General features: G+C 41.2%; 1 protein-coding gene across 1 annotated transcript in view; it reads right to left on the reverse strand.

The window, feature by feature from the left end:
• PIK3R3 (phosphoinositide-3-kinase regulatory subunit 3) overlaps positions 1 to 24547 on the reverse strand; it is a 103891-nt gene extending 79344 nt beyond the window's left edge. The window contains exon 1 of the mRNA XM_005678520.3: positions 23693 to 24547. Coding sequence (XP_005678577.1) covers positions 23693 to 23798 — 106 coding nt within the window. The 5' untranslated portion in view covers positions 23799 to 24547. The remainder of the gene's footprint in view (positions 1 to 23692) is intronic.

Consider the following 26939-nt stretch of genomic DNA (forward strand, 5'->3'; position numbering starts at 1 on the left):
ATCATTTCTATGCCTCTGATCAGTGGCCCTTCCCATTCCACACAGTGATTACTCTATACATCTCTTCTATTATAACTGCCTTCTACCAGAGAAAAAGAAGTCTGATCTCACCCAATTTTCCAACCTACATTGTTCTTCAAACTCATCTTCTTTCTTCTAAGTGTTAGACAAAGGTTGGGTTAACAATTCCTCTCACCTGCAAACACATTACTTTCCTGTTCCATCAAATCACACCCTCCCATATATTCAATCTCATCTCTGCTTTACCATCTTCACCAAAATATCACATGTTCAACTCTTCTGCTTTTATGATTTTTAAAATATTTACTTATTTATTTGGCTGTGCCAGGTCTTAGTTGTGGCATGCAGGATCTTTAGCTGGGGCACCTAGTTCGCTGATTAGGGACCAGACGTAGGTCCCCTGCACTGGAAGCACAGAGTCTTAGCCACTGGACCACCAGGTAAGCCCCAGATTCCTCTGTCTTAAAAAAAAAAAAAAATATATATATATATATATATATGTTTCTCAGATCTATGTCCCTCTCTTTTGCTACCTCTCACTTCTCCCTCACAGCAAATGTTCTAAGAGTGGTCTATATTTGTAGTCTCTACATTCTCACCTCTCATCCACTCTTCAACCAACTGTAATATGATTTCCAACCCATTCACTAAAGATATGTCTTGTTAAACTCTTCCCAATAACAAAATCCAGCAGAAACGTTTTTATCTTCATGTCACAAACTCACCTTAGGTACATGCTAAGTCACTTTTTTCTTCCTAAAACTTTCCCCAGAGATCCATCTTCTTTTTCTACCTTTCCTGCTGCTTTGAGTCTTTAATCTAATCATACTGCTTTAGCATACTATGTTTCAGGAGTTCTATACTACCTATAAGATCAAGTCCAAATTCTTTGGTATGGAATATGCTGCTAAGTCGCTTCAGCCATCTCTGACTCTGTGCAACCCCACAGACGGCAGCCCACCAGGCTTCCCCGTCCCTGGGATTCTCCAGGCAAGAACACTGGAGTGGGTTGCCATTTCCTTCTCCAATGCATGAAAGTGAAAAGTGAAAGTGAAGTCACTCAGTCGTGTCCGACCCTCAGCGACCCCATGGACTGCAGCCTTCCAGGCTCCTCCGTCCATGGGATTTTCCAGGCAAAAGTACTGGAGTGGGGTGCCATATAAGGGCCTTCAAAGTCTGGCCCTGCTTACTTTTCTAAGCTCATTTTCCTATGACTTTCCCACAGTCACCTTTCACCCTAGCCACACCTAAATACCCACAGCTCATCCAACACGCTCTCACGCCTCTGTACATACGGTTCCCTGTACCATGGGGAATCTGTTTCTCCTCTTTCTTCCTCTCTCCTGCTTCTCTCCCCTCCCTCTCTCTCCCTCACTCTTTCTCTCCCTCTGTCTCCTCTCTTTCCCTCTCCTTTCCATTTCCCACCACACTCTCCTATCCAGCTATTGTTAAGACTCAGGTCTTATACAATTTTATCAATGAAACTTTCCATTACACTTTTAGACCTAGGTAAGCACTTACTCCCTCTTTGATTCCATAGAGCTCTGCTGAACCTTTTAACATAAACCTTATTCATTACAGTGCAGCTGTTGACCTGTCTTTGCACTGAAACTGGAACTCCTTGAGGACACACCTTTTCTCATTTATCTCTGTGTCTCCAGTGCTGAGTCTCCACTGATACAAGGCCTTCAATAAATATTTGTTGAATGAATGCATGAGATGGTCAGCATTTAGGTTAACCATGAAGAAAAAGGGAAGATTCAAGAATAATTATGCTGAAAGAACAGCAGTAGACTTTTCTTAAGGCAGGAAAAGAAGAAAAGGCCAGTCTGGTAGAGCCAAGCACACACTAGAGTTAGACAGCTTCTAACAAGTAAGATGCGCAGCTGCCTCTGGCAAAACCTCCAGCACAAGCCCCTCACCTTAACCTTGCTAACACTTCCCTACCATTATGTCACAAAAGCACTGAATTGCAAGAAGAGTACCTGCTATATGCCAGATACTAAATATCAGTTTGTTATATGTGTATATATGTGTGGGTATTTATATTTTATAATTCTTATAAAAATCTTTGTGAATTAAGCACTACTACTCCTGACAGTGGAAACAGTGTCAGACTTTATTTTTTGGAGCTCCAAAATCACTGCAGATGGTGATTGCAGCCATGAAATTAAAAGACGCTTACTCCTTGGAAGGAAAGTTATAACCAACCTAGATAGCATATTCAAAAGCAGAGACATTACTTTGCCGACTAAGGCCCGTCTAGTGAAGGCTATGGTTTTTCCAGTAGTCATGTATGGATGTGAGAGTTGGACTGTGAAGAAGGCTGAGCACCAAAGAATTGATGCTTTTGAACTGTGGTGTTGGAGAAGACTCTTGAGAGTCCCTTGGACTACAAGGAGGTCCAACCTGTCCATTCTGAAGGAGATCAGCCCTGGGATTTCTTCGGAAGGACTGATGCTAAAGCTGAAACTCCAGTACTCTGGCCACCTCATGCAAAGAGTTGACTCATTGGAAAAGGCTTTGATGCTGGGAGGGATTGGGGGCAGGAGGAGAAGGGGACAACAGAGGATGAGATGGTTGTATGGCATCACTGACTTGATGAATGCGAGTTTGAGTGAACTCCAGGAGTTGGTGATGGACAGGGAGGCTTGGCGTGCTGCGATTCATGGGTCACAAAGAGTCGGACATGACTGAGTGACTGAACTGAGCTGAACTGAACTCCTGACAGACTTTATTTTGGGGGGCTCCAAAATCACTGCAGATGGTGACTGCAAGCCACGGAATTAAAAGACGCCTGCTGCTTGGAAGAAAAGCTATGACAAACCTAGACAGCATATTAAAAAGCAGAGACATTACTTTGCCAACAAAGTTCCATACTGTCAAACTTATGGTTTTTCCAGTAGTCATGTATGGATGCGAGAGCTGGATCTTAAGAAAGGCTGAACACCGAAGAATTGATGCTTTTGCGCTGTGGTGTTGGAGAAGACTCCTGAGAGTCTCTTGGACTGCAAGAAGATCAAACCAGTCAATCCTAAAGGAAATCAATCGTGAATATTCATTAGAAGGACTGATGCTGAAGCTCCAACACTTTGGTCACCTGATACAAAGAGCCAACTCATTAAAGACCCTGACGCTGGGAAAGATTGAAGGCAGGAGGAGAAGGGGACGACAGAAAACAAGATGGCTGGATGGCATCACCAGCTCAATGGACATGAGTTTGAGCAAGCTCCGGGAGATGAAGGACAGGGAAGCCTGGCGTGCTGCAGTCCGTGGGGTCACAGAGAGCGGGACGCGACTGAGTGACTGAACAATTCCCATTTCATAGATGAAGACTGTTCAATGTCATGCAGTTGTTAAGCAGACAAAATTCAAACCAGTCTTCTAAAAAAGCACAATCGTCTCTCTCAAGCCATCAACTACAAGAAATATGACTTAAAAGTTTCCAGTGATCTTTCATATCATGTTTAAGGCTACCTTTAAGCTGTCCCTCTATGGCAGATGTTGTTGAATATTCAAAATTAAGATAAGACATTCACCAAGCTTCTTCTCTGTTAATAAGGGTTCTCTCTATCTGTACTTATAATTCCTCATTCATCAAAGCCTAAGAAACAGGGATTAGTGAACTTTTTATTCTCAACTTTCGAGTCTACAGTAGATAGAATAAGGGCCCTCCGAGGATGTCGACATCCCTAAAATGTCCCTGCAACCTGTGAATATGTTACATTACATGCCAAAAGGGACTTTTTGTAGATGTGATTAAGTCAAGAATATTGAGATGGGAAGATCATCTTGGATTATCCAAGTGGGCTAGAGAAATCACAAAGGTATTCATAAGAGGAAGGCAAGAATATCAGAGTTAGAGAAGGTGATATGACAACTGAGGCAGAGGTCAGAGAGAGAGAAAGCTTTGAAGATGCAATGCTACTGACTTTGAAACAGAATAAGGGACCAGGAGCCAAGAACACAGATGTCTTCTAGAAAGTGGGAAAAGCAAGAAAATGATTTCTTCTCCAGTGCTTCCAAAAGGAATACGCGACCAACACCTTGATTTTAGAATTCTGACCTCCAGAACTGCAAGATAACAATGTTTTAAGCCACAAACTTTAAGGTAACTGGTTATGGTAGCAATAGGAAATTAATACAGAATTTCTACAAAACAATGCCTGAGAGTAAGAGCCAGCTTCAAGGTTATCTTTCTGAAGATTAATTTTTTTAACTTAACTGTAATATCTACTCATAAATCTTTTCTCTTTTTAAATATACTTTTAGGGACTTCCCAGGTGGCTCAGAAAGAGTCTGCCTGCCAACCCAGAAGACACGGGTTCAATCCCTGTAGGAAGATCCCACATGACGTGGAACAGCTAAGCCTGTGCGCAAAAACTACTGAGCCTGTGCTCTAGCGGCCAGGAGCCGCAACTACTGAAGTCGAGGTGCCCTCATGCCTGTGCTTCACAAAAAGAGAAGCCGCGAGAACCGCAACTAGAGAGTAGCCCCCGCCCACCACAGGCAGAGAAAAGCCCGTGCAGCAAAGAGAACCAGCAGAGCCAAAAATGAGTGAATAAAATTAAATGTACTTTTAACATTGCTTTTGATGTATAATAACAAATCTAGGACAAAATCATCCACAATCCTATTATTACTCTTTTCATTTGATCATATTCTAGTTCTTTTCCTTCACTGTATTCCATTTTTACATATTGGTAGCAATAGCAAGAAATGGATATTATAGCCTACACTTTAATAATATTCCATGAGTTGTTTTTTTTCATTTTGCTTCATTTTTTTTTCAGCAATCCTTCTACCCCTCTCCTTTCCAACCTCACATAAGCTTCCTTTGTTGCTCCTGCAACATTTCAAAACTACTCCTAGCTCAAGGTCTTTGTATGTTATTGCTGTTCATTCGGCCTGTAATACCCTTCATTCAACAATCCCCATGGCTCACTTCTTCATTTCCTTTAGGTCTCTGCCCAAAATGTCACCTTAAAATATTTGCATACATGTAATAAATAAGAACTGAGACTCATATTTATAATTCCTACAAACCTAAGAAAAACTAAACAATCCCATAGAAAAATGGGCAAAAGATATGAAAAGGTATTTTATAAGAGGATAAACAAATGGCTATAAAAGATTATAAATGTTATTAAGAATAAGGAAAATGCAAATGAATCTAAGGGATTTCCCTGGTGGTCCAGTGGTTAGGAAATCACCTTCCAATGCTTAGGATGTGGCTTGATGCTGGCTAGGGGAACTAACGTTCCCCCAGCATCATGGATCCCACATGCCGTGGAGCAACTAAGCCCACGGGCCACAGCTATTTAGCCTGTGCTCTAGAGCGTGGGAACCACAACTACTGAGGCTGTGAGCCACAGCTAGAGAGAAGCCCACATGCCACAACTAACAGCTGGTGCCACCAAAAATAAATAAATAAATAAATACTTTTAAAAATAAAAGAACTACAATGAGACACCACTACACACTTATGAGATCTGCAAAAATTTAAGGGTCTGACAATACCAAGGGTTATTGTAGATGTCGAATAACATATACTGTTACAGAAGGCAATAATTTGGCATTCTCTACATATATTCTATAAACCAGAATTCTGAATCCAAGAAAAACAAGGAAGTAATTGCATTACAAAGTCAAGTCAAGCCAACAGAAATTTAATGTATGGCTCAGGAAACTCAAGACAGGGGCTCTGTATCAACCTAGAGGTGTGGGATGGGGAGGAAGATGGGAGGGAGGTTCAAAAGAGGGGATAATATGATCTGATAGAGTGCCTGATGAACTATGGACGGAGGTGCATGACATTGTAGAGAAGACAGGGATCAAGACCGTCCCCATAGAAAAGAAATGCAAAAAAGCAAAATGGCTGTCTGAGTAGGCCTTACAAATAGCTCTGAAAAGGAGAGAAGCAAAAAGCAAAGGAGAAAAGGAAAGATATAAGCATCTGAATGCAGAGTTCCAAAGAATAGCAAGGAGAGATAAGAAAATCTTCCTCAGCAATCAATGCAAGGAAATAGAGGAAAACAACAGAATGGGAAAGATTAAAGATCTCTTCAAGAAAATTAGAGATATCAAGGGAACATTTCTGGAGAAGGCAATGGTACCCCACTCCAGTACTCTTGCCTGGAAAGTCCCATGGATGGAGGAGCCTGGAAGGCTGCAGTCCATGGAGTCGCTGAGGGTTGGACACAACTGAGCGACTTCAATTTTATTTTTCACTTTCATGCATTGGAGAAGGAAATGGCAACCCACTCCAGTGTTATTGCCTGGAGAATCCCAGGGACAGGGGAACCTGGTGGGCTGCAGTCTATGGGGTCGCACAGATCGGACACAACTGAAGCAACTTAGCAGCAGCAGCAGCAAGGGAACATTTCACGCAAAGATGGCTTCAATAAAGGACAGAAATGGTATGGACCTAACAGAAGCAGAAGATTAAGAAGAGGTGGCAAGAATACACAGAAGAACTGTGCAAAAAAGATCTTCAGGACCCAGATAATCACGATGGTATGATCACTCACCTAGAGCCAGACATCCTGGAATGTGAAGTCAAGTGGGCCTTAGAAAGTATCACTAAGAACAAAGCTAGTGGAGGGGATGGAATTCCAGTTGAGCTATTTCAAATCCTGAAAGATGATGCTGTGAAAGTGCTGCACTCAATATGCCAGCAAATTTGGAAAACTCAGCAGTGGCCACAGGACTGGAAAATGTCAGTTTTCATTCCAGTCCCAAAGAAAGGCAATGCCAAAGGATGCTCAAACTACCGCACAATTGCACTCATTTCACAAGTTAGTAAAGTAATGCTCAAAATTCTCCAAGCCAGGCTTCAGCAGTACATGAACCGTGAACTTCCAGACATTCAAGCTGGTTTTAGAAAAGGCAGAGGAACCAGAGATCAAATGGCCAACATCCACTGGATCATCAAAAAAGCAAGAGAGTTCCAGAAAAACATCTATTTCTGCTTCATTGACTATGCCAAAGCCTTTGATTGTGTGGGTCACAATAAACTGTGGAAAATTCTGAAAGAGATGGGAATACCAGACCACCTGACCTGCTTCTTGAGAAACCTATATGCAGGTCAGGAAGCAACAGTTAGAACTGGACATGGAACAACAGACTGGTTCCAAACAGGAAAAGGAGTACATCAAGGCTGTATATTGTCACCCTGCTTATTTAACTTATATGAGAAATGCTGGGCTGGAAGAAGCACAAGCTGGAATCAAGACTGCTGGGAGAAATATCAATAACCTCAGATATGCAGATGACACCACCCTTATGGTAGAAAGTGAAGAGGAACTAAAAAGCCTCTTGATGAAAGTGAAAGAGGAGAGTGAAAAAGTTGGCTTAAAGCTCAACGTTCAGAAAACTAAGATCATGGCATCTGGTCCCATCACTTCATGGGAAATAGATGGGGAAACGGTGGAAACAGTGTCAGTCTTTATTTTGGGGGGCTCCAAAATCACTGCAGATGGTGACTGCAGCCATGAAATTAAAAGACGCTTACTCCTTGGAAGAAAACTTATGACTAAACTAGATAGCATATTCAAAAGCAGAGACATTATTTTGCCAACAAATGTCCGTCTAGTCAAGGCTATGGTTTTGCCAGTGGTCATGTATGGATGTGAGAGTTGGACCATAAAGAAGGCTGAGGGCTGAAGAATCGATGCTTTTGAACTGTGGTGCTGGAGAAAACTCTTGAGAGTCCCTTGGACTGCAAGGAGATCCAACCAGTCCATCCTAAAGGAGATCAGTCCTGGGTACTCATTGGAAGGACTGATGCTGAAGCTGAAACTCCAAAACTTGGACCACCTCATGCGAAGAGTTGACTCACTGGAAAAGACCCTGATGCTGGAAGGGACTGGGGGCAGGAGGAGAAGGGGACAACAGACGATGAGATGGCTGGATGGCATCACCGACCTGATGGACATGAGTCTGGGTAAACTCTGGGAGTTGGTGATGGACAGGGAGGCCCGCGTGCTGCGATTCATAGGGTTGCAAAGAGTCGGACACGACTGAGTGAACTGGACTGGACTAAACTGAACTGATGGGCGATACATGCTGAGGTTTGACAGAAAACAACAAAATTTTGTAAAGCAACTATCCTTCAACAAAAATAAATAAATAAATAAATAAGTCACCTCAATGGTTACCTCTGGTAGGGAGAAGAGAAGGGGTATATAAGTGGAAAGGGGTACACTTTTGGCTTCTGGGAAGTTATCATCAACATCTTTAAGTGATGGTTACAAAGTTGCACACTATACGAAGTCAGTAACCTGTATATTTATGTTTTATATACTTACACATTTTATATAGTTATTCAAAGACATACCTTTTCATGTCTTTTGCCCATTTTTATATGGGATTGTGTATTTTACTTCACAATACAAAGGCTAAATCACCATATCGGTGAGGCCTTCTCTTGACTACCCAAAATAAAACAGTAATTCCTTCTCTGATTTCCATCTCCCTAAGCCAGTGGCCATTTTGTTTTGTTTCTCTCATTTTTTTGGCTACCCTGAGCTGTTTATGGAATTTTAGTTCCCTGACCAGGGACTGAACCCAGGCCCTCTGCAGTGAGAGTACAGAGTCCTAAACACTGGACCGCCAGGAAATTTCTGAGCCAGTAGATTTTTTCCTTCTATAGCCAGTAGATTTTTTTCTTCTTTTTCTTCTTTCTTTGTTTTCACCTAACATAACCTATGTATCTACTTAATTTACTGTCATATTTCCTCCTGCATAAAGCAAGGACTTCATTTTGTCCATTGCTATACTCCCAGCCATTAGAAGAGTACCTAGAAAAAAATACACCTTTACACTGGGTTGCCATTCCATTCTCCAGGGGATCTTCCCAACCCAGGGATCGAATCTGGGTCTCCTGCATTGCAGGCAGATTCTTTAACATCTGACTCACTAGGGTAAAGCCCATTTTTCACACATGCTCCTAGCCATGAGAAAAGCACCTAGAATAAAATACACCTCTATACTTTTATCCATATGATCCAAGCCTAACCTTCATCTTTATTTTACTAAATAAATTTTTGGCTGTTCTGGGTCTTCACTGCTACACGGGTTTTCTTTAGTTGCAGTGAACCGGGGCTATTCTTTGTGGCAGCACAGGAACTGCTCATGGAGATGGTTTATCTTGGGGAGCATGGGCTCTAGGGCACTTGGGCTTCTGTAGTTGCAGCGCCCAGGTTTAGCTGCTCCATAGCATGTGAGATCTTCCTAGATCAGGGGTCAAACCCGCGTCCCCTGATTCGGCAGGCGGATTCTTAACCACTGGACCACCAGGGAAGTCCCTGTCCTTCCTCTTTAAATTGGGTCTCTTAGTTTATGGTACCACCATCTCCCAAGCCAGAAAACTAAGTCTTTGATTTTTGAGAGTCTTTGATTTTTCTCAAGATAGAGACATCTCTAAGTCCCATTATTCTACTTCTTAAACAACTCTTCCTCTTCATTCTCTCTGCTACTATCTTCCCTTAGGCTTTTTTGGGGGGTGGGGGGAGAGGAATTGTCATTTCCACTTATTTGTTTTTAAATAATTAGGAGATAAAACAGAAGTACAATCTCTGGTTATAAATCTAACACGGGGATAGATGAAGAACTATATGGGTTGGTAATTAAGATTAGCTATCTGCATAAGCCCACATGAACTGGTGTGTACAGGTCTCCCCACCTCCATGCTGTTCTTTTTTTCCTCCCCTTTACCTTAGGCTTTCATAACATCTTTCATCTGTACTGAAATAGCCTCCTAGAGAGTTTACCTTCTTCAATCTGGCTTTCCTCCAATCTATTTTTCACTTTGCAGCCAATGTATTCTTTTCCCTACTTGAAACCAATCAGTCAGTAGCTCCCCAACTACCCATAGGAAAAAGATCCAACCTCTAAGTATAGCATTGAGGGCCTTCCATGAATTGGCCCTCACCTATATCTCCAGATGCATTTACCACCACTTCCCACCTCATACTTGTTTCAGCAAAACTGAATTATAGTTCCCCAAATATATCAAGTTGTGTCCATTCATCCAGGCTGTTACTTCTCTACTACCTGACCAGTAAATCACTCCCTCTCCTGTTTATACTTTTTTATTACTATACTTAAAATATTCACTTAACCAATATTTACTGAGCGCCTCTATATACCAGAGACAGGGCTATGTATGGGAGACCCAGCAGTTAATTACGGACTCAGCCCTTATCCTCAGGAAATTTATAATCTAATGAGGACTAAAGACACTCAACAATTAATAGTAAGTGCAGTTAAAGATTATAAAGTGGGTAATACAGTATATAATGGAAATGTATGTTAGCTGATAGCCATGAGAAATGGAGGAAGTAATAAAAAGAAGTCTACATGCATTTGTTTACAGGTGGGTATTCCTTAATTACAGTCTGAGCTCCTTAAGGATAGGGATTATGCCATCTTTATATCACTAGCTAGGACAGGAAATAGTAATGTATAGTAACGTGCATTGTATACTGCAAAGATCACTGACCTATTAACTCTCAGACTAATCCCTTTGGCCAGGTGAATGCAGTGTTCTTATTGACCAGACCTGGGTCATGTGCCCACCCTTAAAGCCAATGGATTAGATCAACTCTACATAAACCACACTGACTGCAAATGGGGGAGGACCGGTTCCAAAACAAAAATCAGGAAGCTTGTTACCCAAATAAGAGGGAAGGTTAGTTGGACAGGCAAAAACAGCAAGCAGTCCTCTTTAGCAGACACTGTAATTACCTCAAAACATATCTTGTTCCTTCCCCACCCTGGTAAGGAGATTATGTGGGTCTGACCCCTTCCCCAGCTCCAGGAGTAGGCCCTGATTCCACACAGCAGTGGTTCTCAAAGTGTGGTGTGCAGACCCATCAAAGCAGTAACATCTGGAAACTTGTTACAAATTTTTAGAACCCAAACCCAAACCTGCTGCTGCTGCTGCTAAGTCACTTCAGTCGTGTCCGACTCTGTGTGACCCCATAGACGGCAGCCCACCAGGCTCCCCCGTCCCTGGGATTCTCCAGGCAAGAACACTGGAGTGGGTTGCCATTTCCTTCTCCAATGCATGAAAGTGAAAAGTGAAAGTGAAAGTGAAGTCGCTCAGTCGTGTCCGACCCTCAGCGACCCCATGGACTGCAGCCTTCCAGGCTTCTCCGTCCTTGGGATTTTCCAGGCAGGAGTACTGGAGTGGGGTGCCATTGCCTTCTCCGAACCTAGTAAATCAAAAACTCTGCGGGTAAGGCCTCTGGTTTTTTTTGGTTTTTTTTTTTCACAAGTCCTCCAGGTGGTTCTGATGCACTCTCAAGTTTACGAGACAGAGAAAGCTACAATTAGTAATTCAAGGAATCCCGATTTTAAGACAGTGATCTTTTGGGACACAGGACAGTCCAATTAGTGACAAACTCAGGATCACTGTGTTATATTTGTGGGAAGCATCCTCCCTACCCCCGACCCAACTCCAAGAACTGAGGAAACATGCAATCCCAGGAGCCAAAGCAGTCATCTTACACTACCAGAGAAGCCAGCCTGAGGAAAAAGCTGATATAGGGGAAAGCCAAAACAAATGCAGAAAAACTGGGCCAAAGTCTGACAGTCTTGATCAAACTTAGCCAGGGGCTCTCATTCCCTTTTTTAAACTGCAGTATAGTTGATTTACAATGTTGTGCTAATTTCTGCTGAGCAGAAAAGTGGCTCAGTTATACACATCTATACATTCTTCTTTTATATACTTTTCCATGGCGATTATCCCAGGAGATCGGATATAGTTCCCTGTGCTATCCAGGAGGCCCTTGTTTATTCCCTCACTCCCTTTGAACTTTTCAATTACACAAACCCATAAATTCTCTTTGTTTAAACCAACTGGAGTTGGACTTTTGCTACTCAGTCTGAAAACTATTCTGATATTACTTACAAGTTACACGTCTATTCCTACACATCTATCTCCATGGGGAGAATGTACTAAGAAATAGTGTTTATTCAACTGTCTAGCCTCTCTCTAAATTAGGCTTGGCAAATTAGCAAATAAAAATACAAGACACCCAGTTAAATTCGAATTTCAGATAAACAATGAATAACTTTTTAATAGAAATATGTCCCAAGTATTTCATGGGGACATACTGCATATATTTTATCTGGCAATGCTACCCTAAATGCCCACTGTTGATACCTCGGAATCAAAAGAGAGGCACAGATCAATTTCAGTCAGACAGCAGTGATAACGGCTCTTACACAGTTCAGGAACAAGAGTAAACTCCAAGTACTGAACTACATCCTACTATAGGTCTGAATCACCTGACTGTCTTAAACTTCTTCCTAAAAGTCAAACATGTCAAACTCTCTGGCAGGTTAAGTGTGACAAAATCAAATATGTTCCTATATGAGTACTCACAGCTTCTTTTCTTTACTCCCTTGGTTCCTGGCCCTTATTATACAGATCACAGTAAGCAAACAGGCAAAGGAAAGAGCTGAAAGGGCCGGTCCTCCTGGAAGAGAAACTAATAAGTTTGAGAAAGTCAGGAAAGAAGCAAAAACAATGACTGTTCAAAGTTGCTCTCCAGGGGTCACAAACTAGAAGTAGACAGGGATACAACTGGAAATCAAAATAATCTGAATCCAGAACCCCTAAACACTGAGCAACACTTCAGCAATGTCTATGCTCAGGCACTTAATCATTCCACTAATACGTAAACACACAAATATATTTTCATTATTCTAAAACACCAACAACTTTAGCACATAAAGTAAAATGATACATAAGTGGCATGGCTTCCTTCTCTTTAATTTCCCCTCCCCTTCATAGCCCACCACAGAAACTTACAGTTTCAAGATAATTTCCTTTTCAAAGTTACTTTTCAAAGTAAATTATAGTACAGTCTAGATTTATTCAGTAATGTTTATCAAAACAACTCATGAGTAAGGCTTCATCAAATAACTAAGGCCACATATTATGCTGCTTTGCACTCATGTCAGAGATTAGAAACCATAACACTTCAAAGATAGAAAAATCCATCCAAAAATATATAGACTGACATCATTTTAAAAGCTAAATCTTTTAATTACTAAAGCATACCTAAAGCTAAAAAATAGAAAATAAGTCAGTTTAGAAATGACAAGTTATATAACTAGTCATAATATTCAGAATCCAACTACTTTTCACAGTCTCCACAGCATCCACCCTTGTCCAAGCCACCACCACCCCTCAGCCTGTTTAGTGCCGTGGCCTCCTAACAGTTTCTCCACTCCCATCAGCAGCCAGAATTGTCCTTTTAAGCCAGGAATCATAACACATCCTTCTTCAACACACTTGGATGGCTTCTCATCACAGTCAAGCTTTTTTCTTCATTAAAGCATATTTGATATATAATATTATATGTTACAGATGTACAGAAGAGTGAGTCACAGCTTTTAAATGCTGTGCTCCATTTATATTTCTCAGTCAAGTTTTAAAAGCCCAAGTTCTTACAATGTCCTATATAGTCTTCCCCACCATCCACATTATTACTTGTCTTTGAAATCTTACTATATAATAGCTTCCCCTCACTCCACTTCAGCCACACCGGCCTCCTAACGATCCCTGACTGCCTGACACGCATGCTCCTGCATGTCACCTGGTATTCCCTCTGCCAGGCACACTCCCTTACCCTCTTACCTCCCATATATATACCTGACCAGCACCCTCACTTCCTTCACGTCAGGCCCTCCCTGTCCTAGTATCTAAAATAGCTTCCGGGGGAAATCCACGGTGGCCCAGTGGTTAGAACTGCACTCTTCTACCGCAAGAGAGCATGGATTTGATCCCTGATTGGGGAACTAAGATCCCGCATGCTGCGTGGCCTGAATGAATGAGTAAATAAATAAATAATACTGAAAACAGCAGTTCCCTCACCCAGCACTCATATTTTTGTGCTCTGCTTTTTCTTCATAACATTTATCACCATCACTATGTATTCCACTTATGATTTTGTCTATTCTTTGTTCTCTCTCCTCCCTTAAAAATGTATACTCCATGAATAAAGGGAGTTTTGCTGTTCTGTTGAACGCTATACCTGCCTGGCAATCAAATATTTGCTGAAAAACATGAATTAAATTAATACACATGAACAAAAACATTTTTGGATGCTTAATACGGTCTGGGCATCATGTTAGCTTCTTTACAGTTGTTAATTCACTGGATTCTCAAAACAATCTTATTGAAGTAGGGACAACCATCATTGCCATTTTTAGGCAAGGAAACCAAAACACAGAAAACATAAGTAAATTGTCTAGTGATATATGCTAGGAAGTGGCAGAAGCCAACATGAACTCTGGCAATCTGATTCCAGAACCCTCTCTCTTAACAGCCCCACTATATTGCCTCTGAATTTCTAACTAGTTAATACAATCTAATTAAAAGATATGATCTATGAGTTACTTTAAGTGTCCTAATTTTTAAGGTTAGTCATTCAAATCATAAATCAAGTCTTAGGCTTAATTTATCAAACTTAATTTACTAAACTTTGAAATATGAAATTTATAATTTTATAAATGCTTTCTTACATTCATTTACCAGATGTACTAATTTACTCTATTCCAACGCCTACAAGCCTCAGATAAGGAAACTGTCAACCAGAGATGTTAGCTTCCTCATCTTCTAGAAAGCAACTGGTAAGACAGGAAATGGCCTGTCATATTTAACTCTCAATACTATGTAACCCTGTGAATTCCAATTTATAAAATAAAAATGGGCTTCATAATACATCACTGTACCAACTAGATTTTAGTTTTGAAAAAGAAAAAAAATTAACTCACTAATTATCTTTATTTCCAAACACAGAGACAAGAACTTTGAAAAGAGCTATGGTTCTCCAAATTACTTTTTAGAGTGGCCACTGTTGTTTGCCAACCTAGAATTCATCCCCTCCTCTTCCTTCCTAACAGAATCCTTCCCCTGATAATGCCTCAGAGGAAGTCAACACCACTCCAGATTCCACAAACACGGTTATTTCGATAGTAATCACTACTGAACCACTCATGACTGGTTCAGGAATGGACATATGACCAAATTCTGGCCAAAAAGCTATGAAAGAAGCCTGCTAGAGGCTTTTGGAGAAAGTTTCCTCTCTCTAAATACAGTGGCACAGAAAGAGACCTCTTCCTGTGGGAGGGGAGTTCAGGACTGGGAACTCATGTACACCCGTGGCTGATTCATGCCAATGTATGACAAAAACAATACAGTATTGTAAAGCAAAATAAAGTAAAAATTAAAATTTAAAAAAAAAAAAAAAAGAGAGAGACCTCTTCCTTCTTTCAGAAGGAAACAGGAGCCAGTTCCAGGGAGAGTAGCAGAACTGGGCAAGGCAAAGAATATGGGTTTTTACTGACATTGTTGAATTTCTGTAATCAACCAACGCTGAAGCTTATTACATGAGAAGATAAAACTTATTTCTTAAGCCATGTTGAATGAGGTTCTGCTGCTTACAGATGAAAATATACTAACTATATACTTTTTTATGAAACATATCCCAGGACGACCAGGACGAATCTCAGGAAAAGAAGTCTGTAGTTCATTTTACAAATCCTTGTTAGAAGTTCAATATGAATTATACCATACTGAGTGACTCGACTGTACAGTTAGAAAGCTAAGAAGGATACATGTGAAAGAATGAACTCTAAAGCAGTATTCCTGTAACACAATCATTTTGATACGGCCTTCTCCAAAATAATTTATACACAAATTTTTAATTTTGACTCATGATTTATATTTTCCTAAATTAAAAAAAAAAAAAAGAAACTAGGGAATTCCCTGGTCCAGTGGTTAGGATTCAGCACTTTCACTTCTGTGGCCTGGGTTCAATCCCTGGTCAGGGAACTGAGTAAGATCTGCAAGCCACCTGGTACAGCCAAAAAGAAAGAAAGAAACTATAACAATAAGTACCTAAGATCACACAGCCTGGATTTGTTGCCCTATACTCTCACACACAGGTAGACAACTAAACTGGTCCACAAACAGAACATCGGACAAGAAATCCAAGGCAGGATAATGGTGGACGGTACGACATCATAGTGTTGACTTTGGCTTTGTGTTGGCTCATAGTCCCAGGGCACAGGGCAGTTTTTACACTGACATGGGACATGCAAAATGGTATGATCTAGCAGGCTAGACCTAGTCTACTGCCCCTTTTGTTAAAAAAAATAAGATAACCCTCTCACTTCATATGAACTTACAATGCACAAGGAACCAAAAAATATACCATGGGCGAACAATTTGAAAATTGATCTTATAAGGCTCTATGGTAGACCTTACCTTGTTATCCCAAGTCAAGTTCTACACAATCTAAATTTAATTGGTATAGTAACACATTAAACAACTATATTTAATCCAAACTTTCAGAAACTTACTGTTCATTTTTACTACTTCAAAATTTCAAATATGACTTTTATGCAAAACCATAAAATTTTGCTGATAACACTATGTATTGTATTTTTTCATTATTCCTTTTGTTACAATAAATTATCTTTATAAGTTTAAAGATCACATGTTGATAATAAATAATACCAACATTTTTAAATGAGTCACAAAATAAAGCTGGTTGGGTCCACAGGCCTAAGAGTTAACAAAATATTTAGACACTGGGTGTTTAAGCTTATCTTGTTGGGGAAATAAATTACATTTGCAAAATAATTAATGCCAAAACAGAAAGTGATTTTGTGTCAAAATAACAGACCACAGCCCTAGATAATCAAAGGGGTTCAATGCTGGAATTTTTAGAGGAAGAAAAGGAGGAAGAAGGACTTACAAAGGATCCTGATTTAAAGATGGGGTAGGATAGGCATAATCTAACATAAGAAGCAGCATAAGCAAAAGGCTGGAGATGGAAATAAGCAAGGTATAGTGAAGTGATAAGCAAGGAATTGGGCAAGAAAAAAAATGGGAATAGAGGATTAGTAATTAAGATGGAAATGTAAATTGGTACCATATTACTAAAGATTACATATGTCAAGTTTAAGAATATGGCCTCTGCTTAAAATAAATGGAGAGTTGCTAATGATTTCTAAATAGAGCTGTAAAACAATGAAAATAACATTTTAGTAGGATTAATCTGGCTGATGAATTCAGGATGAATTTATAGGGGAGGGGAAAAATAAATTAGAAACAAAGAACCAGTTAGGAGGTACCAGTTAAGAACCTGGGCATTGGTTAGGCAGACAGACTTGCTCTGCTACTTGCTGACTATGAGGAACTGAATAAGTTAATATACACATTTGTCTCAGTTTCCCCATCTGTAAAGTGGGATGATAATCATGCCTGTTTTATAAGGTTGTTGTGTGGCTAAAAGAAATAATACATATGAAAGCATTTAACATAGTGCCAGGTCTACAATAACTAATCAACAAATGCTGGCAACTGTTACCTTATTACAAATCATTTCAAACGTGAGGTGATGAGGAACAATGGCAATAGAAACTAAAAAGAAAGGATGATTTGAGTGATATTTCCATAGACTCATGAGAGTCTAGAAAAGACCCTAGGGAATTCTTCCAAAAACAAAATGGCTCCAGTTTAAATGTCAAGGATGAAGAAAAGCATGCAGCAAGATATCTCAAAAGGTTTTGACTGCAAGAATATGCAAAGAGAGATAGAGTTAACTGAATATTAGCAATATGCCAGGATATAAGCTACAATGAATTGAGTACATTACATGTGCCAAAGGGCTTCCAGGTGGCTCAGTGGTATAGAATCTACCTGCCAATGCAGAAGCTGCATGCAGGAGATGTGGGTTCAATCCCTGGGTCAGAAAGATTCCCGGGAGGAGGAAATGGCAATCCACTCCAGTATTCTTGCCTAGTCATGGACAAAGGAGCCTAGCTGGCCATAGTCCATGGGGTCACAAAGTGTCGGACACAACTGAGCAGGCACACATGCAGCACACAACATATGCCAAACACCGTACAAGATATTGATATCGTACTTCTAATCTCCAGAGCAACTGCGAACGGGATGTATTAATCCAATCCTACAGAAGAGAAAGGGATGCTCACAGCAAAGAAAGAAGCAAAGCTAGGTTTGGGACCCATACCATCTGTTTCCAAAGCCTGTGTTCTTTCTACTACATTCAGGCTGCCCCCTCCTTTAATATCAATAAAAATTATATCACATAGACATATTTGTCATTATTTTTCTATATACTTTGTTAAATATGGTGACCATAAAGATGCCCAATATTTTCTACATTCTAAGAAAAATATAAAGCATGAAAAAAACAATGAGAATAAACCTTAAAATTATTATCAAGTGAAGACTTACCATACTTCTAATGAAACATACTTGGATATACTATAAACTATAATATATTAAAATGAAAGCAATGACTAATCTTTTTCAATAAGAAGATGCAGAAAAAGCTGGCACGGCTTTTTTATATCATTTGATTATATAAACATTCCTTCCATACTACAATATCATTAAAAAGTGACACCTAGCTCATAAAAGAAATATCTTACGATACATACAGGAGAAGCATTTTATGTAAGATGAATCCATCAAATGTTCAGAGTTATAAAGAAAAATTCAATCACAGAAGCAGGATGCCCAATTTGCTAACAGTAAGGACTACACAGTGGCAGGTGACCTATTTCTCCAGTGTGTTTCTCAGCAGACATTTTCTTCAATCACAGGCCCAATATGTTAGTTCTCCACCAGAATGTTACTTAATCTAGAATTTTACCAGGATGAAAATATCAAGTATGCCCAAAAAAGTAAGTTTGCTGAAACAACCTTTCATCTGGCTCCAAAAATACTTCACTAGGTTGGCCATCAAACTATGCAGTCAAGTAACTACTAAACCAGTATTTCTCTGAGTGTAATCCAGAGACCACTGAGGGTCCCCAAGACCTTTCAGAGGGCCCAAGAAGGTCCAATTTTCACACAATTTTTCAGAGTGTTACTAAGACATTATTTGCCTTCTCTACTCTCATTCTTTCACAACCATGTAGTGGAGTTTTCCAGAGGCTATGACCTGTGATATCTCAACAGACTGAATGCAGGAGGAGACATGGGAATTTATATGCCTTCTATTAAGCCATACATTAAAGATTAAAAGGCCTGACATTAAGTTATTTGCAAAAACATAAAATGATGCCATTCTTCTCACTTTTTTCATTTGTTTCTGGGGAAATACAGCTATTTTCTCATTTTAAAGTTATGTTAACATGCAATGCTTTATTATTTCTAAATGAATTAAATACTTTTTAACTTCTCAGTTTTATTCTAATATACAGCAAATTTCAAGAGAAACAACCCACTTAAACAGAAACTCTTTGGGATCCTCAATAATTTTAAGAGTATAAAAGGGGTTGTTGTTGTTTAAACACTTAAGTCGTGTCCAACTCTTTGAGACCCCATGGACTGTAGCCCTCCAGGCTCCTCTGTCCATGGGATTTCCCAGGCAAGAACACTGGAGTGGGTTGCCATTTCCTTCTTCAGGGGATTGTCCCAACCCAGGGATCAAACCTGGGTCTCGTGCATTAGCAGGTGGATCCTTTACCACCGAGTCACCCAGGAAGCCCATAAAAGGGGTACTGAGATTTTAAAAAATGAGAATCACTTTTCCAGACCTTCCTATATTTATGTATTGCCAAGCAATTAAATTTTTAAAATTTTCTGATTATCACTGAAGAGATTGCTGCTGCCCTACAGATTCAGAAATTTGTTCTTAATAAGAAAAAAATAAGAACAAAAAAGTCTACAATCTTAAAAAGAACTGTATGTTAGTCTAAAAAAGAAATGATTTATTACATCTTCTCAAAATAAATACAATGTCAAAACTGAAGTGCACTCTTACAGACCACTACCTATAAGCTTTGTGGATGAGTTTATGATCAGCTGCATATTGGCAATCTTCCAATAGCTCTTATCCCAAAAACAGGGCTCTCTGGGGCTTCCCTGGTGGTCCACTGGTTAAGAATATGCCTTGCAATGCAGGGGTCAACCAGTTCAATTCCTGGTCCGGGAGGATCCCACATGTTGCTAAGCAACTAAGCCCAAGCCCCCAAGTGCCATGATATCAAAACTACTGAAGCCCCACACGCCTAGAAGAGTAACAAGGGAAGCCACTGCAACGAGAAGCCAGAGCACCACAACAAAGAGTAGCCTCCACTTGCCGCAACTAGAGAAAGCCTGCACACAGCAACGAAGACCCATCACAGCCAAAAAATAAATAAATAAACCTAAAAAAAACAAAAAACAGGGCTCTTGGAAAGGACACCAACTGTTCTGTTATGGAATAATCCTGATTTCCAAATCACAAGAGGACTAACCAAGATGCTCATAAGCAACTCTCTGTACCATAATCTTAACATTTCTGAAATTAAAACGTTTTATACTCCATCTAAACAGTTTGGTATTTCCCAGTATTTCTGGGAAACATATAAAGATTAAGACATCAAAGTTTCATTTGGATCCAACCCTTACATTGTTAGTAAATTATAATAGATGTAGCAATCCAGCCAGTTATTAGAATCTTCAGGATACATGGTAATGGTAGTTTTTGAAAATACAGGCTGGAAAGAAAGACCTTCGAAAACTAGTTTTTGAGGCTGCTGACAGCAATAATAGACAAAAATTTCACATTTACACTTCAGACTAAAACTAAAATGAAAGTCATATTTTAAAAACTGTACTATTAATATTACAGTTAAGGACCCTAAGTCAATAACTGTGTAATTTGAAAGTTACTTAAACAGAGGCTACTGCAATAGCCAAGAAATGAAGTGACTGAAGACCTTAAGTAAAAATGCAGGTAAAGGCTAGAAAGAAACAACACTCCTTAGGCATTCGTTAATTCAACACAAATTTATTAAATTGTCTACTACTTGCAAGACCTTGACAAGCTAAGAAGCTCATAAACTGGTGGGAACATAATTCCAAAGGGGGAAGTATACATAAATAAATGCAGAAGCTACTCTAGGCAGAATGGAAAAAGTTCTATCTGAGAAGTGCTAGAAGAGGGAGGGAAAGAAAGGAAGGATGTCTCCAAACAGCAGGGATCAGGGAACACACATTCTGGCAAAGAAGTCATCTAACCAGGACCCTTAACATGTATGAGATTTCAACCCAAAGTGAAAGGCACCCAGGAAGAGGGAAAAGCACACAGTCAAGGAACAGCAAGTATAAAACAGCTTCCACAGAACTTGTGATGGACTCCAGGAGGAGAAAAGACTGGAAAATTAGGTTGGAAGCAAAAATAAAGGGACTTATATTACAGGATAAGCAAGATGTGGCTTTTTTCAGTAGGCAAAGGAAAAGCGCTGGAAGGTTTTTGAGTCATTGGAAGGTTTACCATTGGAAGATAAATCACTACATGATACTTTAAGAACACTGTGGACTGGACAGAGTAGAAACAGGGGGAGAACAGTTAGTGCACTAACACACCAGTCCAGGAGCTTGATCTAGGATCCTATGATAGGAACCAGGAAAAGGATGGATACAAGACATGCTGCAACCTCTTCACTAAAAATTTACTTAGTTTTAAACATCTCAAAACTTAATTTATCACACAAAACAAGGCTGTTCACATTATTTACATTAAAAACCATTCATTCCATAGGCAATATTTTAGCATACTCAAGTATGTTTCCTTTTCAAAAAGCTGTTAGAAATAACTAATTGTATTCTATTAATACATTAAGCCTACAAATGGGTAATGAACAGTATATACATACTTCTAATATTCTGACTAGAATCTCAGTATGCAAAATTTCATTTAAGAATAAACATTCTAAACTCAAAAGTTTATTTCCATGGAATACACAAAGTTTGGATCAGAATTTTCTAAACAACCTTTTAAGACCCACAGCACTGTATAATGAAAACAGCTGACTTTTCTTAAAATCATTTTTGGACAAGTCAACTCAACTCAGTCTATATTTCTACTAGGCCCATGTTTTTCAAATATTAGTGCCTTCTTCATTTTCTCCCCTCCTCCCCACTCACCTCTCCGCCCAACAAATTCCCTTTGTATGTCTGCAAGGCCAGATATTAAATGAACATAGTATCATTCTCAGGCAGTCTGAATATATGATTCTCACAGTAACAGATATCTAGAATTATTAACCTTACTTTTTAGAGGAGAGGAACCAATGATGTACTAAATTTCCATTTATGTGAATGACAAATGCATCTAGTAGAAATGATGCTTTACCATTAAGGGGAAACAAAGAGGGAAATACACACAATAGATGGGTGGCAAATCTTACAAACTTTGCAAAATACAAAGAAAAAAGCTGTATTGGATTGCAGTCACAATTATAAAGGCAAATAAGGCTCCAAAATGAAGGGAAAGAAAAAAAATTCTAAGTGATCATTGAGAGTGAAAAAGGTTGATTCAATATTAGTACTGGCTCTTAATATAACATCATTTAACACTCTATCACTCGATGACTAATTGAAAAAAACACACAAAGAGGAGAATTCACTGTTCACAAGGACACAGGAAATAATTTCTACATGCATCCTGTAAGACAGTTATACTTCATTACACTTTCATGGGCTCAGATCTTTTCAAAGGTTTCCAAAAACATACAGTCTTATGATAACCGAGATTCCCCAATGACACAATTTATTCTGTAGGCTTGGCTATAACACATTTTTAAAAGACATAACGAATTCATCCTCAACAAAAATAGTCACAAAGGCCCTCTACTTATTCAAAATCATTACATAAAGCACTGTCTGTAATTGCAAACAGGATTTGAAAATCTGACAGCTGATAATCAGGACATAGACTTAAAAGAAAAAAAATTACCCAACTTTTCCATTTTCCTTCCTTTGCTTGTCCTACCATATACACAAAATGTCTGTAAGGATCTCAGACAAAGCTCTAAAGTAAAAATAGAGTCTATGTATACTTTACATTATGGGGACTCAAACCTATCACATATATGTACACATCACATATAGTCACACAAAAAAGGTTCTTCCTCTTCTTACGCTAAGAATCGAAGTTACATTAAATACTATCCCATAAATTAAGTTAAATCACCATAAATTAAAGAGTAATAAAACAGTGCACGCAGATCTCTCTGAGTGACTATATTCTGAAAAGAAAAACCTCAGACTAAGGCCATGACTGAATAAAAAAGCCCAGCCCCTTAAAATCACTAACCGGCACTCGGTTTCCACGAGAGAAAAGGGGGTCTTTAAAACGAATAATCACATAGGCAAGCCCAGTTTCAGAAGTTAACGAAGGTAAAACACAGCGAGCCAAACGTACGAAATGACAAGCTTTAAAGAATTCCCCTAAAGGGAAAGACTGACTTTAAGACTGGGATATAAAGCATCCTTTGCAGGTAGAATCTTTAACTGAAACGGGGAGGGGGGAAGGGGGGGTGGAGGGTACGACGAAAACCTGAACGAGAAGCAAAGGCAAAGTAAAAGAAACGGGTCCTTCCTCCCACCCCCACCACCCCAGCCCCCACCCCCACTCTCACAGGACAATAGGATCGGGGTCCTAACTGCAAACTTTAAACGTGTAAACCAGAAGCAGTTTTTACTGCAGCTCTAACTGCAAATCTGCCCCTCATCCCGAACCTAGAGCACCCAAGAATACTTCTGCCCGGAAAACATCACCAAGGTCTTGTTAAACACAAATCAGACCCATCACAAGATTCTTTTTTTTCTCCCAAGTACCTGGAGGATCCATTTCAATATAAAATATCAGTTCTGTCGAATAGGGCATCATCACCTCCCTCCAGTCTGCGTCATCGCGGTCCATACTCCACACCGTATTGTACATCGCGCTGTCAGGGGCAGGTCGTCAGAAAATATATAGAAAGCATATATATTCTTTATCTGCTATTTTAAAAATCTAAAAATATATATCTGTAAAAGTCCCACTGGAAAATGTACTTCGGGGTTTCCAACAGCCGGTACAAGTCCAGCCAACTAACAGGACGAGGACGGGGTCCTTCTCCCCTCTCCTCCGGCATCAAACAAAATGCCTCCGGAATGTTCAATCTATGGGCTTTTCTCTTCGAAGGGATACAGAGAGGCTTGGGGGTGGATGGGGGGGCGAGGGCAGAGGTGTTAAAAAGCGGTTTTCCAAAAATCCCTTCTACACAGTCGTTCTGCAAAGAGAAAAGCTCCTATAGCCTTCAAATCTTTCCGCGGAAGCCACTTTCGTGTCCTTCGAGAGGGAGAATAGAGAGGGGGAAAAAGAACGCGTTGCAAGAAAGGTGGGGAAGTGACAAAGGAAGGAATAAAAAGGGGGTTGGGTATTGCGTTCAAGTTTCGGGGTCCCACTGGTCTGCGAGGAGAGATCCCCTCAGAGGCCGGGACCCGAGCTTCGTTCCGTTCGGACTCGGAACCGAAGCTGCCGCAGCCTTGGGATGGGGTCCTGTTCCAGAGTCCAGTTATCTCTGCTTGGCCGGACGCTGCCGCCGGGCTGTAAGCGAGCCCGCCAGCGCCTGATCCCCTCACGCTCTGCCCTGACTCCAGCCACTAGAGTTTCATTTTAACGGCGCGGAGGGGGACACCCTTCCCCGCCCCCAAGCTCCCCCGCTGAGGCGCCACCCAACCAGGCCGAGCAGGGGAGACGGCCAGCATCGCCAGTGCTCCTCCCACTCTATCCCGCGTCGAAGTGTTGGGGTTTCTGTCAGGTGCCTGAGACAGTGTGAGTAAAACTGTCCTCTGCCTCAGCTATCAATTCTCCCCATCGCTCCCTAGGCCTCGGCTCCTTAACCCACCAACCTCTTCCCCCCCAAGCCTCAATCAGAATGGTAGGGCCCGGGCGCTGGCTGCTCGCCAGGAGTCAGTGCCTGGAGCACGCGAGCCGGGCCGGGAGGGAGAGGCGAGCAGGGAGGAGAGGAGGGGGGAAGAGAGAGTAAAGTGGCTGGTGATTGGCTTAGCCGGGTTGCCGGAGCCCGGAGCCTGCGTCTTTTGTCTGCCTTGCTCCAGCGAAGGAGCGGGAGACGACTGCGCGCCCCAAGCGGGCCAATCAGGAGCCACCCGGCGCCGGCCGGTGTGGCGGCGATTGGTCAGAGCCTAGTTACTAAGCGGGACAAAGGCAGAAGGGGGGAAAGAAAAGAAGAGGAGGAAAAAAAAAAAAGAAAGAAAGAAAGCGCAAACGGCGGTTACTGACAGGCTGGACGAGCGCTCGGGGGCTCAAGCTGCCCGGAGACAGGCGGGGCTCCCGCTGAGGCTCGGTCCGCTCGGACGAGTAGAAGAGGGGGAGGACGGGCTGGCGCGAGACAGCTCTGCCCGGAGACTGGCCGCGGGGGAGGGGAGCGGACCGAGAGGGGAGCGTGCTGTCACTTGGCGGGACGCGCGGTCTTCTGGCCCTTAGGATGTCCCCGGGCAGAGTTCTTCCCCCACGGACCTCTTCCCCTTGCTAGGACAGCCCGCTCCACCTCACCCACCCCCCGTGATAAGTTGTCAGATAAAGCAAAGGTCCCTAAAGCCAACTGCTGGACCGTTATTGCTCAGTGAGAGGACATGCCCGTGGGCCCCGTGCAGCAGTCCCGGCCGCTAACCTGAGCCCGGCCTCGATTTCTTCCCGTGAGCAGTAAGGCACTTCTTAAGGAGGCATTTCGTAGTTCCTCTGTGCTTTCCACATCGGGACTTTCGAACCCAGGGGGAACTCGCCACACCTGAAATAAATAGTGGAGCACCACAGCAGGCCCCTCAACTCGAGTGCTCTAGCCAGGAGGAAAAAAAAAACAAAAACAGAAAAGCCTTGCAATTACAGCGCGTGTGTGAGTTTCGAAATAAATCACAGGTGGAATCTCTCCCCGAAAGAGCTCTGTTCTGTACCCCCCGACAGACCCTCTTCCACGTATACCCAGTCCCTCCCCTCATTCTTAAAGTATGAAATGCTGAATACTTTGACGCATTTCAGAAACTGCTAATTAACTTGCTGGGGGTCGGGGGTACAGTAGGATCTCTTGAAGGTTGTGCCTGGAATTGCCGCTCTTCATACTCTGCAATACAGTCAGGAGGCCAAAAACTGCTCCATTTCCTCTTTACGCAGGAATAACAAAGCCCATTGTGTTTGGGTTGACAACCTGATTTAAGCCCCAGCAAAAACTACCGTGAGTGGCTCTGCTATATGGACATGCCTGTGGGAAAGTTGCCACGTTTCACCCTCAACCTCCTCAAGTGGTTCTGCCTTCCTTAAAAGTGCTCTGACTGTGAGTTGAGACAGTTCCTGGGAGCAGACAGTCAAAATGTGTATGGACTGCGTATAAAGTCATGGGTTGAAAAGAGCCAGGAAGAATGAATGGACCGGACTGTGCTGAAAATACATATCAGGATTCTTAATAGACTTACTTTCTTACATTTCTGAAATTCAAATGCGATTCAGAAAGCAAATCTATCTGGGACAGGGCGCATTAATTTGAATGTCCTGGACCATTCATCAGATAGAAGATGCTGGAAGATCAACTCCCAATTTGTGGCTGGCTTCCCAGCAGACTCTTTACTTCTTGCTATCTGGGAGCCAGAAGTACTCACATTTGATAACTCAAAAAGCAGAGCAATCAGTCAGGGCAAGTTGCTTTATTTTTGTTCACTGGTGTCCCTGTGCATTCCCAAACAAAATGAAGGTGAAGAGAGGAAGTGTGGAAAAGATCATGTCTTAGAGATTTCCATAATAGCTTTTGTGTGGACCACTTCTCATGGTTTGGTGGTGGGGGTTCAGTTTTCAATACACAGAACAATCACCCAGGCCCTCCCCACAACTAAGGCTTCAGGAAATGTAGTAAAGAAGCAGGAAAGTGTATAATATGTGCTCCAAACTGACACACACAGTAAAGCTGTGTGATTCAACCTTGCCACCTAAGATCATATGCCCCAGCTGCCCAACAAATAAACCTTTGAATAGGAGGCCTCTGAAGAATAACAGTGATGCAAGAGGTAAGGATGAATCAAGGGGAAGCAC

This window comes from Capra hircus, chromosome 3 (genome assembly GCF_001704415.2).
Source record: "Capra hircus breed San Clemente chromosome 3, ASM170441v1, whole genome shotgun sequence".
NCBI classification, from domain to species: Eukaryota; Metazoa; Chordata; class Mammalia; order Artiodactyla; family Bovidae; genus Capra; species Capra hircus.